Here is a 24244-nt window from a genome sequence, read left to right as displayed (position 1 = left end):
GCACATCAAAATATCTGAAAATGCTTATTGTAAACTGTTTACAATTACAAGAAATAGAGCATGTCCCTATATCATCTTCACATCCACAATGGTCTTAAAGGCATAATCTACTGAGCAGCTCTTGATAAAATATTTGTGCTTCACACAGTTCTAGCATTGCACAACTCGTCCACACAGTCCCCTCTCTCGAAAACAGCTGCAGCTCCCATGCCCGATCCTGTAATTACGACAATGCATGTTACTCTCTTATGAAAATGATGTTTTCAAAGCTGAAACAATTAAGACAATTTGCTGAATGCTGATGGAGATGTAGACATAGATACCTATGCACATAGAAATCACACCATAACGAGAGTCTTTACCCCGTCGCTTCATCTCATTCAATAAAGTTGCAACACAACGAGCACCTATAAAGGAATATGATCAAGTTAACTTCTATTTCGAGATTTAGCAAGGCCAGAGCATGGTCCTAACTTCAATCAAACAGATTCGTTATGTGTGAAATCAAGTTCAGCTAGAAGCAACTGCATAATCCATTTTGCATATTTCAAAACAACTCTGGGAATTTACCTGTAGCACCCAAAGGGTGCCCAAGAGCAATTGCTCCTCCATTGACATTGACTTTTTCTGGATCAAGCTCTAGTTTCTTACAGCAGTAAACGTACTGGGATGCAAAAGCCTGTACAAATTTACAACAAATTAGTCCTAGTCTATCACCAGCTTGTTAAAAATAAAGACAACAAATTACCTCATTTATTTCAAACAGATCAATATCATCAAGCTGAAGACCTGCGGACTTCACGGCAACTGGAATTGCTGCTGCTGGCCCGACTCCCATGACAGCAGGATCCACTCCAACTGCGGCAAAACTCCTGCATTAAAAAACATGTAGAACTCTTAGGAGTTGTTGTGAACGCCTGACCTCATTTAAAGATTGATATTTTCTGCCTTGAAAATAATCTGAGCAATAATACCTGAATACACCAAGAATGGGAAGTCCCTTTTGCATGGCTACACTTCTCTTCATGAGAAGGACCGCCCCAGCACCATCACTTACCTGGCTAGCATTACCTGGAACGCCAAATGGCAAATCTTTAGGTTTCAAATATATAAGTTAAAAATGATAGTATTACAAAGATACCAATATTGTGTACCGGCAGTTGTGGTCCCGTCCTTCTTAAACGAGGGTTTCAACTTTGACAAAGCTTCCATAGTTGTGCTGGGACGAATTCCATCATCCACGGATATTATTACAGGTTTCTCCTCTCCGGTCTTCGGGTCAACAATCTTCCAATTTAATTAACCATTTGCAAACCGTCAATCAATTAAGATACAAGTAAAGTTAAGAGGGGAAGTGGCATACTGGATGTTGTTATTATATAATACGAGTACGGGTTCATTGTTTGAGTTGGTTAAAATCTGGAATTAAGAAGAAATAAGTCCACAACACTACCTTCGTATGAACTGGAATAATTTCATCCTTAAATCTTCCAGATGCACTTGCAGCAGCAGCACGCTTATGAGATAAGACCTATGGAGACAGAAACAAGAGGTGTAAACCAGAGCACTCGGAGAATTTCTTACACAAACAGATATCAAGAACTTACTGCAGCATGATCTTGCTCTTCACGTGTCACGCCATAACGCTGTGCAACATTTTCAGATGTAATTCCCATTGGAAGAAGACAGTCTCTGGCTTGTTCAAACATTTCTACCTGTTGATGGAAATATAGTGATATTTAATATATATTGTTGAAGACAGCTTCCTCGCGAGGAACCAATTAAGTGTTGGTAAAATCAAGGCCATAAACTCACTTTTTGGTTTATCTTCCGAGTTCTGCCCATTTGATCAACTGTCATAGACTCCAGTCCAGCCGCAATACCTTCATAATAACAATGAATAAAAAGGGGTCAATATCACACGAGAAATAACTACTACATAACTACTACCATGAATTTAGGAACAAAACTTACCTATATCATAGTATCCTGATTTTATGCCTGCAGCTACATCAGCAACTGCCTGAAGGCCAGATGAACATTGCCTGTTGACAGTTCTGAGTGGAACAGTATCTGCAATAATGAAATCAGAAATTACAAATTGGCTTGGACCCCAGTCATTCGGTCATATTGGGCCCCATTTAATCAGTCATAGACTCGCCTCGCAGTGCCCAACAATCAACATAAAAGTTGGCATAGCTTTATGAAAATGATCCAATAAAAAACTTTTATTGTGAACATATTGTCGCAGCTCATTTTTGATATATTACTGCAGTTTCTGCTGAGTTACTCAAGTACTATGATTTAGACAATGAAATCTCAGATAAAGTTGGCCAATTGACTAAAAGATGATTTCTAATTTCCTTTATTATTCAAAAAACTATATCGATAAACTTGAGAAATTGCATATATAGTAAGGAGAAAGTACCAGGAAAACCAGCATAGAAGGCTGCCATCCTGCAATCAATAGCTCTCTCTGAACCAGGAGCTAAGACAGTACCGACAACTATATCCCCCACTTCACTTGGATTCAAGTTTGTTTTGTCTATCACTGCCTATTAAAACAGCACTAAAAGATTAAGAACATCTAATTTGCTTTAAAATTCATTTATATCTGAATTTAGTTATTAACTAAATCTATACCTTCAAAACAGTTCCAAGTAAATCATCTGGAAGAGTATCCTTGAAACCCCCACGTTTTGCCTTGCATATTGCAGTTCGATATGCACTGAGAAAATGAATATGCAATTAGATAAAGGAAATATATATAACATCAACAATAAATCAATTTAGTTTAAACGTGTCAACAATAAATCAATTTAGTTTAAACGTGTCAGAAGCTTAAATTAGATTGTCTTACGCCACAATCACAATATCATCTCCGAAAGCAGCCTGTCTATGATAAGCACTACTATCTCCGGCTAGACACACAGAAGCCTGAAGAGCAAGGCACGAGCAATTTATACTCATAACAATAGTTACAGTTCTATATATATCCATAAACCAAATTCATGAGATATTAAACTCAATGATCAAACCAATTTACATTTAATATGTACATGAAAAACTAAAGAAGTCCAGAAAATTAATAAACGGGCATCCTAGAAATGTGCACATGAACAAATTTGACATTTTCCTTTCATGAAATTCAGAAATGATCGATACTTGTTTAAATTGTCCAATATATTTTAGAATCATGTGCTTTATTTAGTAGGCTCGCCGTTAAAACTCTGCCATGTGAATACAGTAATACACCATCGTCTTATTAGTAATCATATAATCCAATTTAAAGGGTTATTTTTAAATACTAACATTCATTCCCAAACTGCTCGAGCTACAAAACACACTAAAAGAGACATACACACAACTAACAAAACCGGTTATTTCAATTTTCAAGCGAAGCAAATTTACGCAATTTATACTCACACTGACACATACTGAGACAAAATTTCAAACATATAATCTAGTTTAAAGACCAATCTACATAAATACAATTCACCCCCAAATGATCAGCCCACAATTTCTAAAACACACACATAACATTTCCCCACACACAACACTAAGAAATTTCAACAATCTAATTCACAGGCCTATCTAACTAAATCACAACTCATCCTCAAGTCTCAACATGATCAGACAATAAAAATACATAAACACACACTAAAAAAATTCAACAATCTAATGTACAGGCCTATCTAAATAAATCACAACTCACCCTCAAGTCTCAACAGGATCAGACAATAAAAACACACACAAAACACACATAAACACACACTACTAACAAAAGGGTAGACTAAAAAGCTATAAGAACAATAATCTATAGCATCAAGATCATAAAAAAAGATACAAACATATCATAAAAACACACAAAACACATAAACACACACTACTAACAAAAGGGTAGACTAAAAAACTGTAAAACAAGAATCTAAACCATCAAGATCATAAAAAAAAAAGATTCATACATACATATAAACAAAAGGGTACTTACAGATAAAGAAGAATCAGTAGAAAATGATGATGAAGATGGTAAAAGATGGCCTAGCAAAACCTTCTGTCTGTTCACAGCTTTCTCCATTTCTCTCCTGTATTTTTGTGCTTAAAGACTTGATCTTTTTCTTTAAAGATTTAATCTTTACTGCTTTATATAGAGATGGTGATGTGAAATGGAAAGACTAGAGTCTTTAAAGGAAAAAGATCAAGAAAATATATGTATGTAAATGTTATATGTATAAAAGTGCATTAAAAATTTTAAAAATATTTGATAAATAAATATTTATTTTATTTTGATACTATAAAATATCACATTTTAATTTTAATATAAAAATAATTTTATTAATAAATAAAAATTTTCGATCCCGATCATTTGCGGAGAACATGGTTATTTAGGGTTGACTTGTGTTTAAGAAGTGGACGGAAGAGAACGCGATGAGATAGGTGAAGTCAAGGACTTATCTCTTGTGGTCCTAGGTTGTGGATTCGATTTTTGTTCACCACCGAAATTTGTTTATTCAGATACTCAATTATAAGGTATATAAACCAAATTAGTAAAAAATAAAAGTGGACGGAACACACAAGTGCATTGTACTTTTGTAAGATGGTACACCAAGAATCTTTCTCAGAAACTGAGTGGAATCTATGGTGGGAAATTAGAATGAAACGTTTGGGAAATAACTCACATTTTTCACTTGATTTTTTTTTTCAAAGAAGATTGACCACGAGTCTTTGACGCCTGTTTGATTTGACTGATGTTTAATTGGATTTAAAATTATATAAATTTGTTTATATATTAGCGATAACGAAATCAGAATTTTATGAGTGTGTCATAATATCGCCTTAAATTTATGTGATTAAGAAATGATAGTATTTTTGCTGTCGGTCGGTTGGAACTCGATTAACTGACTTGATTTAACTAGTTTAATTAAATAAGACGAGTTTGAAAAAAGATTCCGACTTTTTTAATTAACGATTCAGCTCGACTCAACTCGTAAAATTAAACGAGCCGAGTTTGAATAGAATTTTACACTCGATTAAATGTAAAATTGAATAAGCCAGCTCGCCTCGAATTATAAAATTAAACCGAGTCGAGTTCGGACAAAGATTTAGGCTCAATTAGCTAAACGAATCGGCTGGGATCGACTCGATTAAGTTCGGCTCGAATTGCCCCATCCCGAAACTCGGCTCGCTCGGACAGCCCGAATTAGAGCCCTACTAACCAAAGATTTTGTAAAAATTTTTGGTATCCAGTTATCATTTCGATAAAGTATTGAATATTTGATACTTAATTATAGAAAATCTTTTAGTATAAATTTATTTTACGAAATTGTAAATGTGGACAAAAATTTAGTTGTTGTTCAAAAAAGGTTACATGAATATGGTCAATAATACCTCTTACCAACAATATTGTTAGAACTATTACAGTCACTAAAATGGAAAGACTGAAGACTGGAAAGTTAGTAAACGCATGGGCTGTCAAATTAGTTGTTATGCTTTTTTTTTATATTAATCATTGTCATTAGTCTAATTAACAATCATTACACTTGTTTCTGCATTTCCAACGTGTAAAACCCTTAGTTAAAAATCATTAATACATATTATAAATAAAAAACATAGAGATTATGTAAAAAAAATCCATCTCCAATGGTACATTCCCCTTGTCTATAGATATAGTCAGCCTCCTCTTGATGTTGGCTATATTTATTGAATCACTGTAAGAAATCTGTAAAAAAAAAATCTAATCATTTATTACCATATTGAAGATATATATTCTATTTATAACAACATAAAATTTTAATAACATACTATTTTTAAAATATAGCTAATACCATCGAAGTACAATATATTTTAATTGTAGGGAAAAGAAAGGAAAAAAGAATCGGAACTCCTAATTCTTCTCCTCGTTATATTTCGGAATTTGATTAGTGTGTTTATCTCTAACAATACATTGAAACGAAAAAATCAATAGAGAACGGTGATATCCGAGATTTACACATATCTATACACACATTTTACTAGAGCAAGAACATCAGGATATTCGAGATTTACACGTAATGGCCTAATGGTTTAATTACTATAGCAGAATCAAAAAGAATGAATAGACTGCGAATAATATACAAATGAATAAAATTGGATGAAGCAAGCAAAAAAAACACCACTCGATTGCAACTCTTCGAGAAAAACATGATTATCTTCGTAAAAAAAGTCTACCACACAGCCGCAAACAGAAAACAGGAAGCGCGAAGCAGTTGCCTGACGCGGGACTTTTACAAGGATATTAGGCTTGGATTATCTGGCCAGTCCGGGACCTTTTCCTTGCAATGTTGCAGACATGTATCGTAGAGCTTTAGTTATCTCAGTAAATGATGGTCGGGTATCAGGGTCAGCTGACCAGCACTGTTCCATCAAATTCTTCCACTCACTGTCACACCTTACTGGAATGGGAGGACGAAGAGTATTCTTTACAATTCCACCTACAATCATCAATGCAAATAGCTTTAACCAGTAATGACCAACACAAGCAGGGCAGACCCGGTATCTACATGACTACAACCATAGCGATCAAGAAGGAAAAATAAATAAATTATTATAATGAATCTAAGATACACATAGAATTTCTTTAGCATTATCTGAAGTTATATTTACAATCGTTAGGTATGATATAATAGAGGAATTCTATAATTTTAACATGATTTGAACTTAAACCAAGACTGCACATAATTTTTTTATTGAAATTTAATATATATCATAAGATTAAATATCAGTTTTTTTAGCACAAGACATAATTGTCGATTCACCCCCCTTGTATATAAATAAATCTAAACTGACACCTTTATAACTCAGACAAGCACCAGACATAACAGCTATTGGCTGCGACCTAAATTTGACACTATTAAATATGACCTTGGCAGCCATAAATTCCTTTTTTTCCTAATTAATTCAACACGCACACACCAGGAGTCGAACTCTTGAGCTCCCGCAAGGGGACAAGAGCTCAACCACTGCACCAACCCTTTGTTAGCACGGCAATAAATTCCACTAATACAAAATTTGTTCAATTTCTCAAGGCATTGTAACTGTAGTAATGTAGTTTGTATTTGAAGATTATATGTCAGGTGCGGCGACTTATCCACACGGATCTAGAATTACCAATTTCAATTCAAGTAAATATAAGCAGAACTTCTATCATTCAAGTTGTAGCATAATGAAAGATAGAGTAAAGCATTTTGCATCCAAAATTCTTTTGAATTTTTAATGAAATTATCCATTCATAACACTTCACTCCCGTTAGTTGCTATTTATCAATTGATTGCAGCAAAATCTGTATTCACATTGACCATTTCGATTCTAAGAATGCAAGTAAATTAAAGTAGAAGTTGTGTCATTCAAATGGCAACAACATGCAAGATAGAGCAGACCCTTTGGCATCTAAATTTCATTAGTTAATCACTTACCTATGATTGCACCACAATGCATGTTTGCATAGGGTTCTTCCCCTGTCAGGATCTCCCACATTGCAATGCCAAAGGAGAAAACATCAACCTGCCAAAACAAATTCATATGAAACAGTTAACCTGAATTACTTTTAGTGATAGGAATTAACATGTAATATATGACATATCAACCAACCTTTTCAGTAACCCGATTGCTGCTACCATTCAACAGCTCTGGGGCCATCCATGGCAAGGTTCCTCGCACACCTCCGGAAACTAAAGTATTGCGTTTGATTCTCGAAAGTCCAAAGTCTCCTACCTGAAAGGATCTAAAACCATCAAGGGCAATTAAGAGAAGGACCCGTGACGCAGATGTACACAGTGTATAAAATGTTCCTCTCGTTGGGTACAATACTTTACCCCGTGTTCTTAACTTAATTTTCACATTAAAATCCTATAACATGGTATTTAGTTGATTATTACAATATAAGTTTGGTTACACATGGGTACTGACTTCTTAAGAAAGTTGTAGTTCCTTGGTAATTACATCCTTCAAAACAAGTAGACCATTGCGTACTTCCCGGTAAACTGGAGTTCCTGGGTATTAATTTGTTAACCAAACAACCACCATTTCTTTGAAATGTTGCATAATACTATTTTTTCTCTTATTGATTAACCAGCCAACAAGTAAAACAATCATCAATTATATGCAAAGCAAAGCTGAACTAGTTTAATATTTGTTGTTCTAATAAATATATCCTTCTTTCAGCAGAGTCAATCATCAATAATCAAACAATATAAAAAAGAGAATTTTTTCTTCATTAGAGCAGTACTTTCTGTATTTGTAACTTTGCACTGAATAGTTCATGGACTGTGTACTCGTTACTTGCACTGTTGCACGTATTAAAGAACAGGCTTGGAATTCTCAAATCACCTTGCATATGGGTCGTTGGGGATCCCTGAGATTGACTAGCAGATTATCACATTTCAAATCAAAATGGACGATATTCTTTGAATGCAAGTATTCCATGCCAAAAGCTGCATCCATGGCAATTATAAGCTTTTTTCGTCGATCAAGTGATCTGTAAAACGATTGAAAATCATTAAACTACATTTAAAGAGGGGATAAATGCTTGAAAGCAAATGGTGAAAATATTCACCTATCCTTTTTGAGGAGGACATTCCTAAGTGACCCATTTGCCATAAATTCCGTAACAGTCGCCAATGTCCCCCCGGCCCCATCTGGTACGACCCCATAAAATGCAACTACATTTGGATGATGAAGATTTGAAAGAATTTGTGCTTCCCTCCAAAAGTCCTTGGCCTAATATGAACCACATGCATTATCAGCGATCGGAAAATATATGGAAAGAGTTAACAAAAGAATATGGAAAGCAAGAATGTTCACATGACTGACCAAGCGTTCTTGCTCTGATGATCTCCCAACAAAGCAGCCTTTTTTTATTCTTTTAATGGCAACATCCGATCCTCGCCATTTTCCATGATAGACGGTTCCATAAGTACCACACCCTAGCTCCCGTAGTTCTTCCAGATCAGCATTCTTAATGATCTGGACATAAATGCCAAAAATGCAAATGATACATCAAACTCAAGCATAGATAAATTATGAAATAGTGTCAGAAGAAAAGAGGAGGCAGCTTTACAATTCGATTTAGAATAATATGATCTAAACAAGATTATTAACTTAGAGCTATAACCAAAAAATTATAGGGAAATGATTTATTCCGCAAACTCCAATTAGGAAATATAAGGTCAGTAATTCCAAGCATGTTAAAAGGTAGTGATGCAACTGTTATATACTTTTAAGTACTAACTAATATATCAAATAATTAGGTGTCCCCTCCCTATGCACGGGATAGAATAATTTTGTAAAAAAACCACTATTATGTGCTACGTTTACAAGAAGTTTCCCACATGTTCATAGTATAGAGGCAAGGTGTGCCTGTGAATAAATTGGTCCTTAATGGTAGGCTGCAGTCTGCACATTCTTGTGAGAACCTACGTCTGCAAATTCCAAGTAGTTTAAGTCACGCATTTTCTTAAAGTGCAGCGAGTCCTTTTGTCAATGGAACTAATCCTCGAACTTAAGAAATAAATTACCCATTCCAATGAAGTGCACAACTTGCAGCATGGAAGCTATAAGATGTATACAGAACTGCCACGATCAATGAACTATTACCCTGTTTTCATCTAATATAAGCCATAATCTCAGCTCTTACTTCTTTTATCTGCATGTATTAAAGGATATATTCAGTTACAACTTTGAGTAAATAAAGCATACAGACCTGTAAACCATATATGTCCGCTTCTATTTCAGCTATCATTGCATCACTAAAACATTCATCTTTCTCTCTATCATCAGCTCTTGCATCCTACATAAAACAAAAAAGTCAATTTAAACTTTATACACATAAGTTACAATAATAGGTATTGTGATTACTAAAAAACCAATCTCACCTCAAATTTCGACTCATCCAAAGTGACATTAGCTTCTGCTGAACCTGGAGATTTTACATCACAATTGATAGTATCTATCATTTGCAGGATAGCTGTTGCGGAAGATTCTACACCAGGAGGAATACCAGCAACAGTGCATCCCAAAAATTCATCAGTCTCCAGCCTGTTTTTCTCAGCGTGTTTACTTTGGGAACTACCATGAACTTTTTGCTTCTCATCGTATGATTCACCAAGGAAAAGTTTTTCTACTTCATCATCAGGGTGCTGAAACAAATCATTATCAAGGAGAGACACTTTAATGGCAGTTCCTTCAGTTATATTCTGCATCGAAGTACAGTCATTTAAATTTGGATTGGTTTTAGCATTTTCGCAATGAAGGTGATCAAAATTTGTTGAGCTTTTTACCCTTGGTTCTTGGTCAATATTATTCTTACAACAGACAAGTGGTGGCATCTCGGTGTCATTTAACAAGGGATCATTGGATACTTCAAAAAAAGGATCAGTAAGAACATTTTTCTCATGGTACGGTTGTAGGGAGCCCTGTATCCTCCCAGCTGTTCCTGAGTCTTTCGCCGATGATCTGTTATTCTGCTGATCACTGCCAGTTATCTCAGTTGAAAAGTGCAGCTGACCTGCCTGATTTTTCTGACCTTTGAAGATATGCTCTGCTTGATATTTCTCTGGTCGATAAGACTGTTCAATCGCTGCATCTTTGAAAGAATTTGGGTCATTAGAGATGATGTCCTTGAGGACTCGCAGATCTTGTGTGGGTGCTTGGACACCAACATTAGATACTGGATCACATGTGACATTCAATGAAATCTTGTTTGGTTCCCTGGCAGCAAAAGGATTCCAAGAATCAGAGACACTACCACTCTGAAGCAATAAATGATCCCTTCCATCAAACCCACTTGGTCTGTCAGAATCCAAAGAGTATTCCTTGCTAAGGTTTTGCTTCATATCTGGACGATCAGCACCTCCATAAGAATTTTTAACTCTATCCATTGATCCTGAGCTTGTGACACCATTTGAAATATTCATTCTTGTGTAGGATGCATTAGAATCAGCGTTCAGTAACTTGATTTGAACTTCTGAAGCAATTGGATTACCATTGTCCTGTATCCGCACAGGCTTTTCGGCCAAAGCAGCATAAACTCCTTCTGAAGGCAGCAGTGGAGTTGCAACTTTTAACGAGGGTGATGTACTTGTTCCTTTTTCCAAATAGAATGCAGACCTTCCTCCATGTTCCGGCAGAAAGGAATCAGAAAATGCATGTAACAGCACAGGATGAGACTCTGTCGACCCATTAGATGCCAACGGAGATCTTATATGATCGCCTGGTTGTGAAATGTTCTTTTCAGAATAAACTTCCATTTCTTTAATTATTGAATTTCCAGAACAGTGACAATAAAGATTTGTGTCACTATAATTTAGTCTGGGAGAAGTTGCTAGACCTCTGCTGCTGGGAACGGGGATATGAGAATGCACCGCGAAATGTTCACTGGGATGATTACAACTCATTAAATCCGCAGCTAATTGTGGAAAAGTAAAATCGGTTCTAAGTTTTTCAGGAAGCAATCGACCAGTAACGCAAGCTTTGGTTTTTTCAGTATTACCATGAGCCGAGATTTCCACGCACTTCTGCATCTCACCATAGCTATCTCCTTGTCGGGATTTCTTGGGGGAATAAGACGTAGACTGATTGAGAGATCCAATGACTTCATATGATTCATTTAAAACCGGAGTAAGATGAGAAACACTAAAACCGGGCTTACTCAAAGATGGCAAGGAAGAGGGAGAGTCTCTGCAGAAGCTAGAACTTCTGTCCATATGGGGTTTCGACATACTTTCTTCACTATGCAGTTGTTCGCTGTAGTTCTTACCAAAACTAGTTTCACCTATGCCATTTACAGCGACAACATACTGATAGTCATGATTATTCTGCTCACTAGTGTCAGAAACAACTAGAGGTGTTCTTTCAGTTTCGTTAAGTGGAATTACGAAAATTCTTAGTCGTTGTGATCCTCCAAGCTTTTCAAGCCCATAGTATTCATCAATCATGTTTTGAAGATCCTCATCACAAGAAACGGATACAAGGGAATCAAGGTCCTCGCCTGGAAGCTGGTATTTGATTGTATGAGGCTGTTTGCATATACCAAAGGTTTTTCTTACAAGCTCTTCCCATAAAATATCCTTCCTTATAGAAATAATACGTGTATCACCCCCAACATATCTAAGTTTCCCATCACTAGGCCGATGCAAGATTTTCCCACCAAAACTGCAGAGCAACTTTATTTTGCAAGATTGGGGTCCATCTGAAACAACTGATCCTGAAGGTTGAAGTAACTTGGATATATCAGATTGAGTTATGAATGAAGCGGTGGGGTCAGAAGCACCCTGATTGCTAAACATATCAGCAGTGGCCTCTTTTGGCTCGTAGAAAATAGGAGAATCTGCTCTTTGAATCTGGAAGTCTTTATTACTAAAACTACCAATGTCAAACTCCGAAATAGATCCTTTTGCTGAAAGAAAATCGCTTATATCAGAACTACATTCTGAATCCATACGTTTCAGCCCTAGAATCTTAGTAAGCCCCTGGTACACCACTGGAATATTCTGAACCTTATTGGCTCCAACTACTCTGCCATGATTTTGGACCATGTTGGTCAGACCAGGTACTCCTTTTGTACTAGTGCGATCATAGATAAATTCTGTAGAGAAGTCCTCGCCTGTCTGCATAGAAACATTATTATTTACAACACTTTTTCCTGCATTTATTCCATCTCTAAATGTTGTGGGTGAAGATTCTTGTTGTACTCGCTGTCCGCTATGGCCTTGTCCCTGGTTGGTCATAGCCTCAGATACTTTCTTAACTCTATTCAGTGGCATCAATCATAACAACATCTCTCTTCCCAAATGGGATTCCCTTTCCATACTAATTCAAAACCAATCTTACACCAATTCAACAATTCCTTTAATAGTAACTCACTACACACTATGTACTATGTATACTTCGGTTCTGTAACCCTTGCGATCTAAGTCTCAGCCTTTGTCCAAAGTAGCTTAAAAATCCAAAAGATACCAATAAACCTCTAGGACCAGCCACTAAATCTGAACAAACACTGCAGCACCTCGTGGTATAAAATGATAATTTTTCTCTATTTCCCTCAAATTGATGTCAATTTGCAGCACTATACTCGAAACTATTGACAAACGCTAACCCCAATTTACAGCGATCTTTCTAAATTTTCACAAAAAAATAGTAACACTTCCAAAACAATACACCTTTACAATATATGCACACACCTAACAAGTATATATATACCAGCTACAAAACCCTACTACTATAGTAATCCAAATTACTCAAAATCGACAAATATCGAGCTGGCCACTAATACTATCATTCAATTCTCATATCCACAGCAACAAAGATCCTGTAATAAAACATCAACCACACAATTAACATCTAAACTCTAATCAACACAATCTTTACCAATCTAAAACACAAATTCAACACAATCTCACTAAATCAACAAAAACCCACATGGGTACAAGATCAATATACACCAATTCACAAACCCATCAAATAAAAATCAAATCTTTAATTTCTTTTTCAAACTGTTTCAAAAAAGTACCTTTTTTGTACCATCAGCTCTGCAATTCTCCATCTGGGGTCTAATCTTTAGCTGATTATCCACCATATACACCATCAAAATCAAATCTTTCCGCAAATCAAACGAGAATTAGTGAAATTTTAATCAAGAATTTAAAGAACAAAAAAAACTTAAGGGCTTGTTTGGATGATGAAAAGAGGAGAAAAGATGAAAAGGGTGGGTGGGTTATCAGACATTGGCCGAGAAAATGGCGGCATCAACACAGGCAACTGATCATTAAGTTTCTCTCTCTACATATATTTTCTCTCTCTACATATCATTATCATTGTTTATGTACATTTTTGTATGTATGAGTTGTGTCTTGTGTTCATGTATGTGTTAATGTGTTGTGCTATGCATGTTATCAGGTGGGATTTTATTCTCTTAATCCTACGTGGATTTGCATGGCCAGAATTTGGAAATTTTATATTAAGAGGACCAATCAGATGCTTTGGGCGGAGTAGCATTGTTCTTTTCTTCGAACATGTTTGAAAATTGAAAATTTTGTTTTTATTGCTCCCTCCGTCTCACTGTGATTTTTTTAGAGAATTGTTTCGGAATAATGTAAATAATTTAATATTAATCTAAACTCGTGCAATTCACGAATTATTTTTAATATTTTTTTAAATTTAATATGAAGTAAAAAATTTAAATTATGAAACTTATTTATTTGAAATTTCAATAATATGATTTGATAATACTTATTAATATACACATAATTGTATAAGTTAGTGATATTACAGTTTTAAAAAATAATGTAATATTTAAAATTTATATATTTATTGATATTTATAGGTGTGTTAACGAAAGATTATTATATTTAATTAAAAAGATAAATTTTAGCTGAGAACATTAGTATACGAATTGTAATTAGTATGTTAACCGACCAAATCCAACTAAATATATTCATATTTATGTTAGTTTAATATGTTTAAACTCGAATCAATGGTAAAATTTTATTTGTCAAATGGCAAAAAATTATGTTAGTTTGAGGTCCGTTATATCAACCAAATCCAACTAATTATACTTACTATTTTGTTTAATTTTATTGGGTATAAAATCAAAATTGCCACTATTTGGGGGTCTGGTGCCCAAAATACCTCATAATACCTACTGAATGCGCATTCATATCATGCGTACCCTTTTAAAAAAAATTACAAAGAATACGCATGTCAAACATGCGTATCCACTGCTACAGTAAACAGTGGATGCGCGTGTCTGACATGCGTATCCTTTGTAAATTTTCAAAAAAATAGGATACGCATGATACAAATGCGCATTTAGTTGGTAAAAATGGCAGTTTTTCCGCATGTGAGTATTTTGGGCACTTGAAGTTGGAAAGTAGTGTATTTTGGGCATTCTTTCAATTTTATTCTAGGCCGGGGTAATTATTATTTTATTTTTGACCGAATGGATAATATGTATTATTTTGTTTTAATTTGATGACATTATATCGACCCCGAGAGTTTTCTTTCAAATTTTTATTTTGTTATAGTTTGCACCAATAATATAATATTTTAGCGGGATCAATAATATTTATTATTTTATTTTAGACTGATTCTTCAAATCCAACTAATTATATATAGTTTTTTTAATTTTTTATTTAAAATTGGACAATGGTATAATTTTGTTTAACCCGGCCAGGTGAATTTTATAGATTATTTTGTTTTAATAGTTTTTTTATTTTTTATTTAAAATTGGATCAATAGTATAATTTTGTTTAGCTCGGCCGCGTTAATTTTATATATTATTTTGTTTTAAAAAAATTATTAGACATATTATAATTCGGTTATAAATATTTTTCTATTTATGAGAGTGTTCTCTTTTAAATATTACTATAATTTTGGTGAACAGACCGACTATCAACAAAACTTTCATTATTTCGTCTTTAATCTCTCTCTCTCTCTATATATATATATATATATATGTGTGTGTGTGTGTGTATATTGTGTGTGTGTCATGAGCACATGATAAGCATGGTGATAGGCCATAATACAATTAGGCCAAAAAAACACAAAAAACCGATGAAAAGAAAACCCGGGCCCAACTGGATGTGGTCCCTGGACACATGGCACCCACTCAGAATAGCAACGATCCCATATTTACCCAAAATAGCATGACAACATCTCAAGCGTCAATGTGCCAAGACCTCAGGCTATACCAACAACAAGGGGACAGTTGTGCCCGATTTCTCATCTGGACCGTCCAATTATCCACCAACCAAGAATCACCAACGGGCAAGATAAAAGGGCACAAACCCCCAAAAATATAAATTGGAAGCCTATAAAAGGCCCCAAAACGGGGTTTTAGGGGTTACTTCTTCTATCTATACACACATAACCATATATACATTCAAATAACTCATGTTCTATTCTTCTTCTTCAAGAAACCCTTTTCTCATCCTCACGTCGGAGGCGCCGCGGGGACGCCACCCCCTCCGGTTCTATTTTGCAAGAACCCAACCTATAGTTTAATCTCACACGTCTTCATTTCTGCACAAACTAAAACCATGTCTGGATAGGAAATGGAGAAGAACCCGGGGAAGAAAGGGAGTTATCATTGGCGCTAGATTGAGGGGTCGAACCTCCGTTCAGTGGTGTCATCGATTTCAGTCGTGTTACTCCGCCCAGGAGACCGAAACTTTATACCCCGGTAAGGTTAACGCTTCAATTTTTTCGGATCTACTTTTCTTGCCATTCTTATTTTTAAGGCATCCCTAGTATTGTGTTTTTAGTATTCTGATGATTTCTTGTCGAGAGTAATGACTACAAGAAAAAGCAAAGATGTTTCCGGACCAGTTATGTCGACCATCATCCCGCCCAGGGATGGTGAAATTGAAGAGATAGAAGAAAGGCTCCCCATAACTCGTACTTCATCTCAAGGACTCCAACTAGGAGACCAAAGGGTAACTATTGAAAAGGCGGCTCACAAATACGCCGAAAACCTCTGCAAACCCTGGGGAAACATGATCCCGGAACAGATCCAAGCAGCCATGAACTTATGGAAAGAGAAAAAATAGCCTGAACCAGAAACCCGCCCGGTGTTCAGGAGGAGCACTCCGGGGAAACCCGTGGATCGGTCTTGGATCAGATTTCCAAGAACATGAAAAGGCCGACAGAAGATGCCCATGACGAAATCCGAAAAGCAACACTTCGGGACCGAATTAAGTCCAAGGCAGCAATTGAGAAAAGAATTCATGAAGAAGAAGCGAAATTGAAGAGAAAAACCCACAGAATTATGAAGGACGAATCAATCTATTTCTCTTATACCGATTATGAAGGACTGGATCTCGGACATAATCAAGCACTAGTAGTGACCCTAGATGTGGTAGACAACGAAGTAAAGAGGATTCTGGTCGACAACGGATCGTCTACAAACATAGTCTTTGAGCAAATGCTCAACAGGATAAAATTGGGCCATCTGTGTATGGACCCCTGCCTTGCATACCCCCTCTATGGCTTTGAAAATTCCATGATAGCCATCCGAGGAGTGATTTATCTACCTATCATATTTGAAACTGCCCCTAGCATGTCTCGCACACCATAAAGTTCTATGTTATATATGTAGCCTCATCTTATAACATGATCTTAGGGAGACCCACCATCACTAAACTACAGGCCATACCCTCAATTATTCATCTAAAACTCAAGTTTCCAACCCCGAGTGGAATCAGCGATATGAAATGAGACAGAGACATGGCTAGCAGATACTACCGACATGCCCTGGTCATGGCAGAAATGAAGCCTAAAAACAGGAAGAAGGTCATGTCCCTACCCAGGGGACATAGTCGAAAAAAGCACCGGGAACACCTCAGCAAGAGACCAAGGTTGGATGTGAATGTCATTGAAGATTCGGGTTACATCGTAACCAATGCAGATGCCCAGATTCAAAAGTTCATGGAAATAAAGGAGAAAACCTAGGTTGAACCAGCAACCCGAACAATGGATATCGAGTTTGATCCCGGAAACCCCGCCTGGAAGTTGAAGATTGGAAAAGGACTAGAGACAACCTTCCAGAAATAGCTCATTGACCCGTTGAAAAAATACGCTGATATATTTGGATGGAGCCCGTAGGACATGCCTGTGATTTATGAGTCAGTAGAAATGCGCAGATCAAATGTCGATCCCAAACAAAAACCGATCAAACAAAAAAGAAGAAACTTTGCTCCGGAGCGCCAACAAGCAATTGATGAGGAAGTAGAAAAACTATTGAAGGCAGACATCATCTACGAAATTAAGTATCCGGATTGGCTAGCCAATGTGATATTGGTCAAAAAACCGAATGACAGGTGGAGGATGTGTGTTGATTACACGAGCTTAAACTCTGTGTGCCCTAAAGACTCATACCCTCTTTCCAACATCGATCAGGTGATCGACGCAACTTTGGGACATGTTATGCTAAGTTTCATGGATGCTTTTTCAAGATACAATCAGGTCAAAATGGACCCGAAGGACATTATAAAAATAACATTCATCACCCATTGGGTTGTGTATGCATTTATCATGATGTCATTCGGGCTCATCAACGAATAAGCAACTTACCAAAAAATGATGAACACAATTTTCAAAGATCAATTGGGAAAAATTATGGAATCATATGTCGATGACATGATCTCCAAGTTCAAAACTATCCCGGATCATATCAAGGATCTCAAAGAATATTTTGACAACTTAAGAAAGTACAACATGAAGCTTAACCCGGAAAAATGTGCATTCGGGGTGCCCTCTGGAAAGTTTATGGGCTTCCTGATCAGCGAGAGAGGAATTGAAGTAAACCCGGAGAAGATAAATGCAATCATGGAAATGAAAGTTTCCATAACACAGAAAGATATCCAAAAACTATCCACATGCCTCACAACCTTGCGCAAGTTCATCCCAAAGCTTGCAGAAAGGTGCCTACATTTCTTCGAATTGCTCAAAGGGGCATGAAATAAGAAGTTGATAAATTGGACCCCGAAGTGTAACTCAACATTTGAAGAAGTCAAAAGGCACCTCATGAACCCCCCCAATTATTTCTAAAGCAGAGCCCGGAGAACCCCTCTCACTCTACATAGCTGTTGGCCCTAATGCCATCTCGGCGGCACTCGTCTGAGAAGAAAAATGACTCCAAAATCCAGTTTACTATGTGAGCCAAGTCCTCAAAGATGCTGAAGCTCGGTACCCAAACTTGGAAAAGTTCGCCTTGGTTTTCGTCCACGCAGGTAGGAAGCTTTGGCTATACTTCCAAGGTCGGGAAATCAAAGTGGTCATAGACTAACCTCTTAGAAAGATCATACATAAACCCGATACATCCAGGAGACCTGTCAATTGGGCAATCGAGCTAGGTCAATTCAACATCAAGTTTATACCTCGGATAACAATAAATGCTAAAGCATTGGCAGAATTTGTTATGGAATGCACTTTCCCCGAACCATCCCTATTTTTTAGATATAATATACCACATTTGCTTTATTATTATAGACCAATTTGCTTTTTGGATAGGTTGATATAACTCGAGTAGTAAGTTACTGATTCATGATGTCTCTGCAACCGCGTGGACAAGACCTCGGTATTCTGTCTGACTGTATCAAAAGATCAAATTATTACCCACGATAAGATAATACCCTGGATTGGAACTACGAGTGTCAGGGCACCCACCTAAAGTCAGAGTATGCTATCAATCCAGGAGATGATGAACCTGAAAGATAAAAGCTAATAATCCCATTTAATATATATGGGAATGAGTCTCATGATAGCAAGGCGGGGCACCCTCAGATCATGTATGAATTGTTAGGGATTTGATCATAAAAACGCAACGGAAAAATAAAATTTTCGAATCCCTACCGCAGGATCTATATATAATGAACGGAGAATGGATGTTTTACCTTAAGAAGTTTTACGTTAATGGAAATATGGAGGTCTTGAATGATCACCACGTAGCCCGTCGCTGGAACGATCTACGTCTTAAGGGTATCCACACGAATGATCGCCCGGAGGATGGGTGTGTACTAGCACGTTCTCGAGGCCGCCTTCTTGCTCTCTCTATCTCTCTTCAAGCTGCTAGGGTTTATTTTTTATCAAATAAAATGTGTAACCCTAATTCTATTAGAAAGAGATATTATATAGGCAAGAGTTAATGGGCCTTCAACCCTAAACTGAATTTTAGAGTTATTATTATTATTAAATTCAAAATTCTAATTATTGTATTATTAAGTCTCACTTAATCATCCAATAACTCAATTTCAGATTTAATATTAAATTTGAATTTCCTATTTATTTAATTAATTAAGTCACACTTAATTAATAACAAATAATTCGAATTACTTACATTTAATTTAAATCTGAATTTAAACTAAATAATCCTTCTATAATTCTTTGTGCGACACTTTAGGTTATTATTACGTTGGCAACCATTTTAAATCTAATTTAAAATCATAAACAATGAGCGACATATAGTATTCCAAGGACATTTATTAATCTAACATCTTATCGCAGAAAATAAAGATATAATAAATTACTAAAGAATAATCCATATAATCATAATTAATAAACCAAATATTTCATAATATAAACATAATACTGAAGAGTACTAATAAATCTTCGAAAAAAGATGGATCAGAAACTCGGGTCCCCTAAATCGACACTTAACTTGTTCTCGATGTCAGTTTGTATTATATTCAACATAACCATGTGCTTTATTTATACCTTAGCCATAAACGTTTGCTTACTTGAAAACATAAATCTTCAATGTTTGAAAATGTACCCCCGCTCATATAATATATGTCAAATATACATCTCGACCCTTACTGCTATAAAATCAACCAGAGTGCGTATACCGGCCTCTACGTGATATTGTGTATATCGGCTTTTACATGATATGCCTTTACGTGATAATCAACAAGTAATATTGCGAGATTAAGATCAATACAATAACAAATCACATGGAACTCAAACACATAGGTTAATATGATTATATGTGTTTGAGAACAATTTTATATTGTATTGGAACCTTAGACATATAACTATCATATGTGTTTGATTCAAGCTAATTGATTTAATCAGTTTTTTAACGGTTTTAGAAACCTTTAACATATAACTGATAGTTGGGAGTGATACTACCGTAAAATGCAGTGTAAATCCTCTTTTTTGTGTTGTACCGTTACAAGATATTTTATTACCGATATTACCCTTAACCGATATGACTGATACTGATACTGATACTCAGATGACATCTGTAGATATTACGGTGAAAATATATTTTTGACATACATTGAGGGCGCGGGGGTACGTTTTCAGATATTGAGTGTTTACGTGATCAAACGAGTAAATGTTATGGTTAAGGTAAAAATGACCCTAGAAGATATTGAGGGTATATATGTCCAAACGAGTAAAAGTTACGATATTGAAGCTTCATATGGACAATATTGGTGCAAAACGATCCCTAATCTGAAGGTGATCACGTATTATTTAAACAATAATATGACTTAAGGTTGCATCATCTCTTCAAATGAATTGTATATGAATTGTATTCATATATAATGCCCTTAAATGAGAATTTTCTTTCGATCAAAAAAGTTTACCATCTAACCAAAGGACATGCATGATGTCCCCAAAAATTTAGATAATAAAACAATTCAAGACGAATAAAATAACTGAAAAGAAACAAGAAGCGAATAAGTCTTACAATGCATTTTAATAAATCCATACTATACTATAATAACCAGAATGGGGTATGATTTGTAGTTTGGTTAACCCCTCATTTTGGTTATCCATTTCCATCACGACCGTCGGATCTTCTTCATCAAATAATAAGAGCCGTCAGATTTAAATACTAAAAAATACATTTCAAAAGTTCCTAGGTTCGAATCACGTCAACAACAAATATTTATATTATTATTATAAATATACATATAAGTTCTCAGGTTCGAATCCAGTTAACAACAAATATTTATATTATTATTTATAAAGATGGATATAAGTTTTGAGGTTCGAATCTCACCAATAATAAATATTTACATTATTATTTATGAATAAGATCTTGATATATTATTTAAACTTAACTTGGAATAATACACAATAAAAGCATAATAATATAATCATTATTTAGTATTTATTTTTTTTATAGAATTTTAATAAAATTATATAAAATAGAAATAAAAATATATAAATATTAATCAAGACCCGTGCATCGCACGGGCCGTAAGCTAGTATAAATAATTCTTACAATATAATTTTAAAAAAGGTAAAAGATAAAATCGAACCAAAAGATATCCCTTTAATTAAATATCTCGAATCCATTATATATTATACTAAAACTACAATAAAAATAATACTTTACGCAAATACCTCATCTCGGTACCAAAAAAAGTCATCATATATGATCTCTAAAAATGATATAAATTTAAAAAGCCATAAATTCATTATTATGATTCTAATGAAAAATCTTATTTAACATGTTTAGAACCCAAGCCAAATCGGGCATAACAATTCCAATACTTTATTTGGCTTGATTAAGAAATAATTGATTATAAATAACTAATCATCCACCACATGCCCAAAAACTTAAAGGGGTGTATTCATTCCAGATTTTAAAGATTGTTAATAATTTATGGATTTTAAAAGATTTTCGTTGATTTTAATTCTTCATGGATTTTGATGGAGTTGATCCAAAATATTGTAGAGTCTTGCAGATTTTGTGGAGTTTTTTAGAAATCCATCAAAATCTCATGTATTTTGAGGAGATTTCAAGATATTAAAAATGTACTAGCAAATCTATCAAAATCCACAACTTTTTTAAATAAAAGAAAATCAAAGGACACTTGAATACCATCAGATTTTGATGAGTTTTTTAAAATCCAAATTGAATACCACCAAATTTTGATTGACTTTTTAAAATATAAATTGAATACACTCTGATTTTAAAAGACTTTTTTTAATCCTTGTTGAATACCTTCAAATTTTGAAGGATTATTTAAAATCCAAATTGAATACCCTATAATTTCTAAAATCCTTAAAATCCTTCAAAATCCCAAATAAATACACTCCCTTTAGTGTGTGTTTGAGAAATCTTAGACTAAGTAATTTACTATTTAACATTAATAAGTGAATTATAAGTGATAAATAAAAGAATACTTATAAGTTAATTTAGTGGTTGAATAATTTTATTTATAAGATATAATTTTTTTCTTAAACGAACTAAAATAAATAATTATACATATAATTATCTTAATTTTTGAATTATAAGTTGGATTAACATTTAAAAATATATATGTTAAAACTGAGGTTAATAAATGAGCGAAAAATCAAAATAAATTAAAAAAAATATGTCGCTATTAACATTAAACTTATCAGCGTATAAGTTATACTTTCAATTTATAAATCAAGTCAACAAATACTCGTAAATAAATTGTTACGAACTTATAAACCATAACTGGGTTATAAGCCGGCCGTCAAAAGCCTTTGTTCTATGGGGTCTCATTTCGAATGACAAATGAAGTAAGAATTTCAAAATTTTTTAAGGACCATCTACTAAACATTTGGCACCCAAATTTCACTTTTGAAGACCTGTTTTTCAAAAATAACCAAAAAGCATTATTCGGGGTCAATACTTTCAATATATTCTAAAATAAATATCTTAAATGTTTTAACTTTATTAAAGTATGAACATGCCCATTATGTTCTTTTAAAGCATAGTGCTTAGCGTAATCATTCGTTAATACATTACTTACTCTTTTAAATTCTAGCTAGGCACTAATTCGAAATATGATTCGCTCATTTCATCAATAGTAAATCATCTCAAAAGTCTAAAAAAGTTTATTATCCATTCATAAACTCAATTAACTTGGTCAAAAGTTAATTTTCAGTTTATACTCCAATTCCAACTTTACAATGAATATCACAGTGTGTGCGTTTGACAAATCTTAAAATAAGTAACTTATAACTTAAAGCGTATAAGCTAGTGATAAGTGAAAGTTGATAAATGCTTATAAGTTATACAAGTGTTTGGATAATTTAACTTATAAGTCAGAATTGTATTTATTTAAATGAACTAAAATAAATAATTTTTATATATGATTATCTTAATTTTTATATTTTAACAACATTCAACTTATAAGTTGGGTCGACAAATACTCGTCAATAAGATGTTACGGACTTATAAGCCAATAAGTTGGCTTATAAGATTTGCCAAACATGCCCTAATATAATTTCATCTCTGATAACAAAATAAATTTGTTCACACAAATTTATTTTTTAATCTAAAGTTTATACCAATCACGACCTACATAAAATAATATGTTTTATGAAAATTAGATGATTTTTTTTCATTTTGCCAACCTAAATGAAAATTACTTTTCTTTAAAAATTAATTTTTTTTATATACTTATTTATTTATTTTGTTTAATTTTATTTCGTGTCGTGTATGTAAGATTAAATCCAAAACTGACATTAAATTTATCTGTGTATTTTCGTGTATAAAAAAATGTTAACCCAAATCAATAATTTTCCTGTTATTTTCGTGTTGTGTTATCGTGTCGTACATGAAATTACCAGCTCTACTTTCACTCATTTCAACTTTAAAATCGATAACACAATATAATATTAACGACTGAAATATTTAATAAACGAATAATCTCGTCGAATATAAATATATTACGAACTTAGTATTGTAGTATAATATATTCATATTTTTGATAATAAAATAACT

The 24244-nt window shown here is 34.4% G+C and overlaps 2 protein-coding genes across 3 annotated transcripts; both read right to left on the bottom strand.

Moving 5' to 3' along the window:
• Positions 1-4151, bottom strand: LOC141672440 (3-ketoacyl CoA thiolase 1, peroxisomal-like). The gene is made up of 14 exons (XM_074479044.1): positions 3992-4151; positions 2861-2937; positions 2644-2728; positions 2429-2555; positions 1975-2073; positions 1816-1883; positions 1608-1715; positions 1454-1531; positions 1155-1287; positions 975-1071; positions 749-872; positions 571-679; positions 324-407; positions 1-217 (listed from the first exon to the last, which is right to left on the bottom strand). Exons 1-14 carry the CDS (start codon positions 4076-4078, stop codon positions 141-143), a joined length of 1353 nt encoding a protein of 450 aa, XP_074335145.1. The 5' UTR covers positions 4079-4151; the 3' UTR covers positions 1-140.
• A 1855-nt stretch (positions 4152-6006) lies between these two features.
• On the bottom strand, positions 6007-13907 carry LOC141672453 (RAF-like serine/threonine-protein kinase 20). Of its 2 annotated transcripts, none has more exons than XM_074479058.1 (9): positions 13544-13905; positions 9909-13342; positions 9737-9823; positions 8848-9000; positions 8591-8754; positions 8365-8512; positions 7627-7749; positions 7452-7539; positions 6007-6470 (listed from the first exon to the last, which is right to left on the bottom strand). In XM_074479058.1, the coding sequence occupies exons 2-9, from the start codon at positions 12795-12797 to the stop codon at positions 6286-6288; spliced, it is 3837 nt and encodes a 1278-aa protein (XP_074335159.1). In that variant the 5' UTR covers positions 12798-13342; positions 13544-13905; the 3' UTR covers positions 6007-6285. The 2 variants fall into 2 exon arrangements, 1 of the variants encoding a protein (XP_074335159.1); XR_012555534.1 differs by having other exon boundaries at positions 6343-6470; positions 7627-7759; positions 13544-13907.
• Positions 13908-24244: the final 10337 nt, after the last annotated feature.

The sequence above is a fragment of the Apium graveolens genome, chromosome 7 (genome assembly GCF_009905375.1).
Source record: "Apium graveolens cultivar Ventura chromosome 7, ASM990537v1, whole genome shotgun sequence".
Classification (NCBI taxonomy): Eukaryota; Viridiplantae; Streptophyta; class Magnoliopsida; order Apiales; family Apiaceae; genus Apium; species Apium graveolens.
Note: the sequence above shows the minus strand (reverse complement) of the source record. Positions and strands in the feature narration are given on the sequence as shown.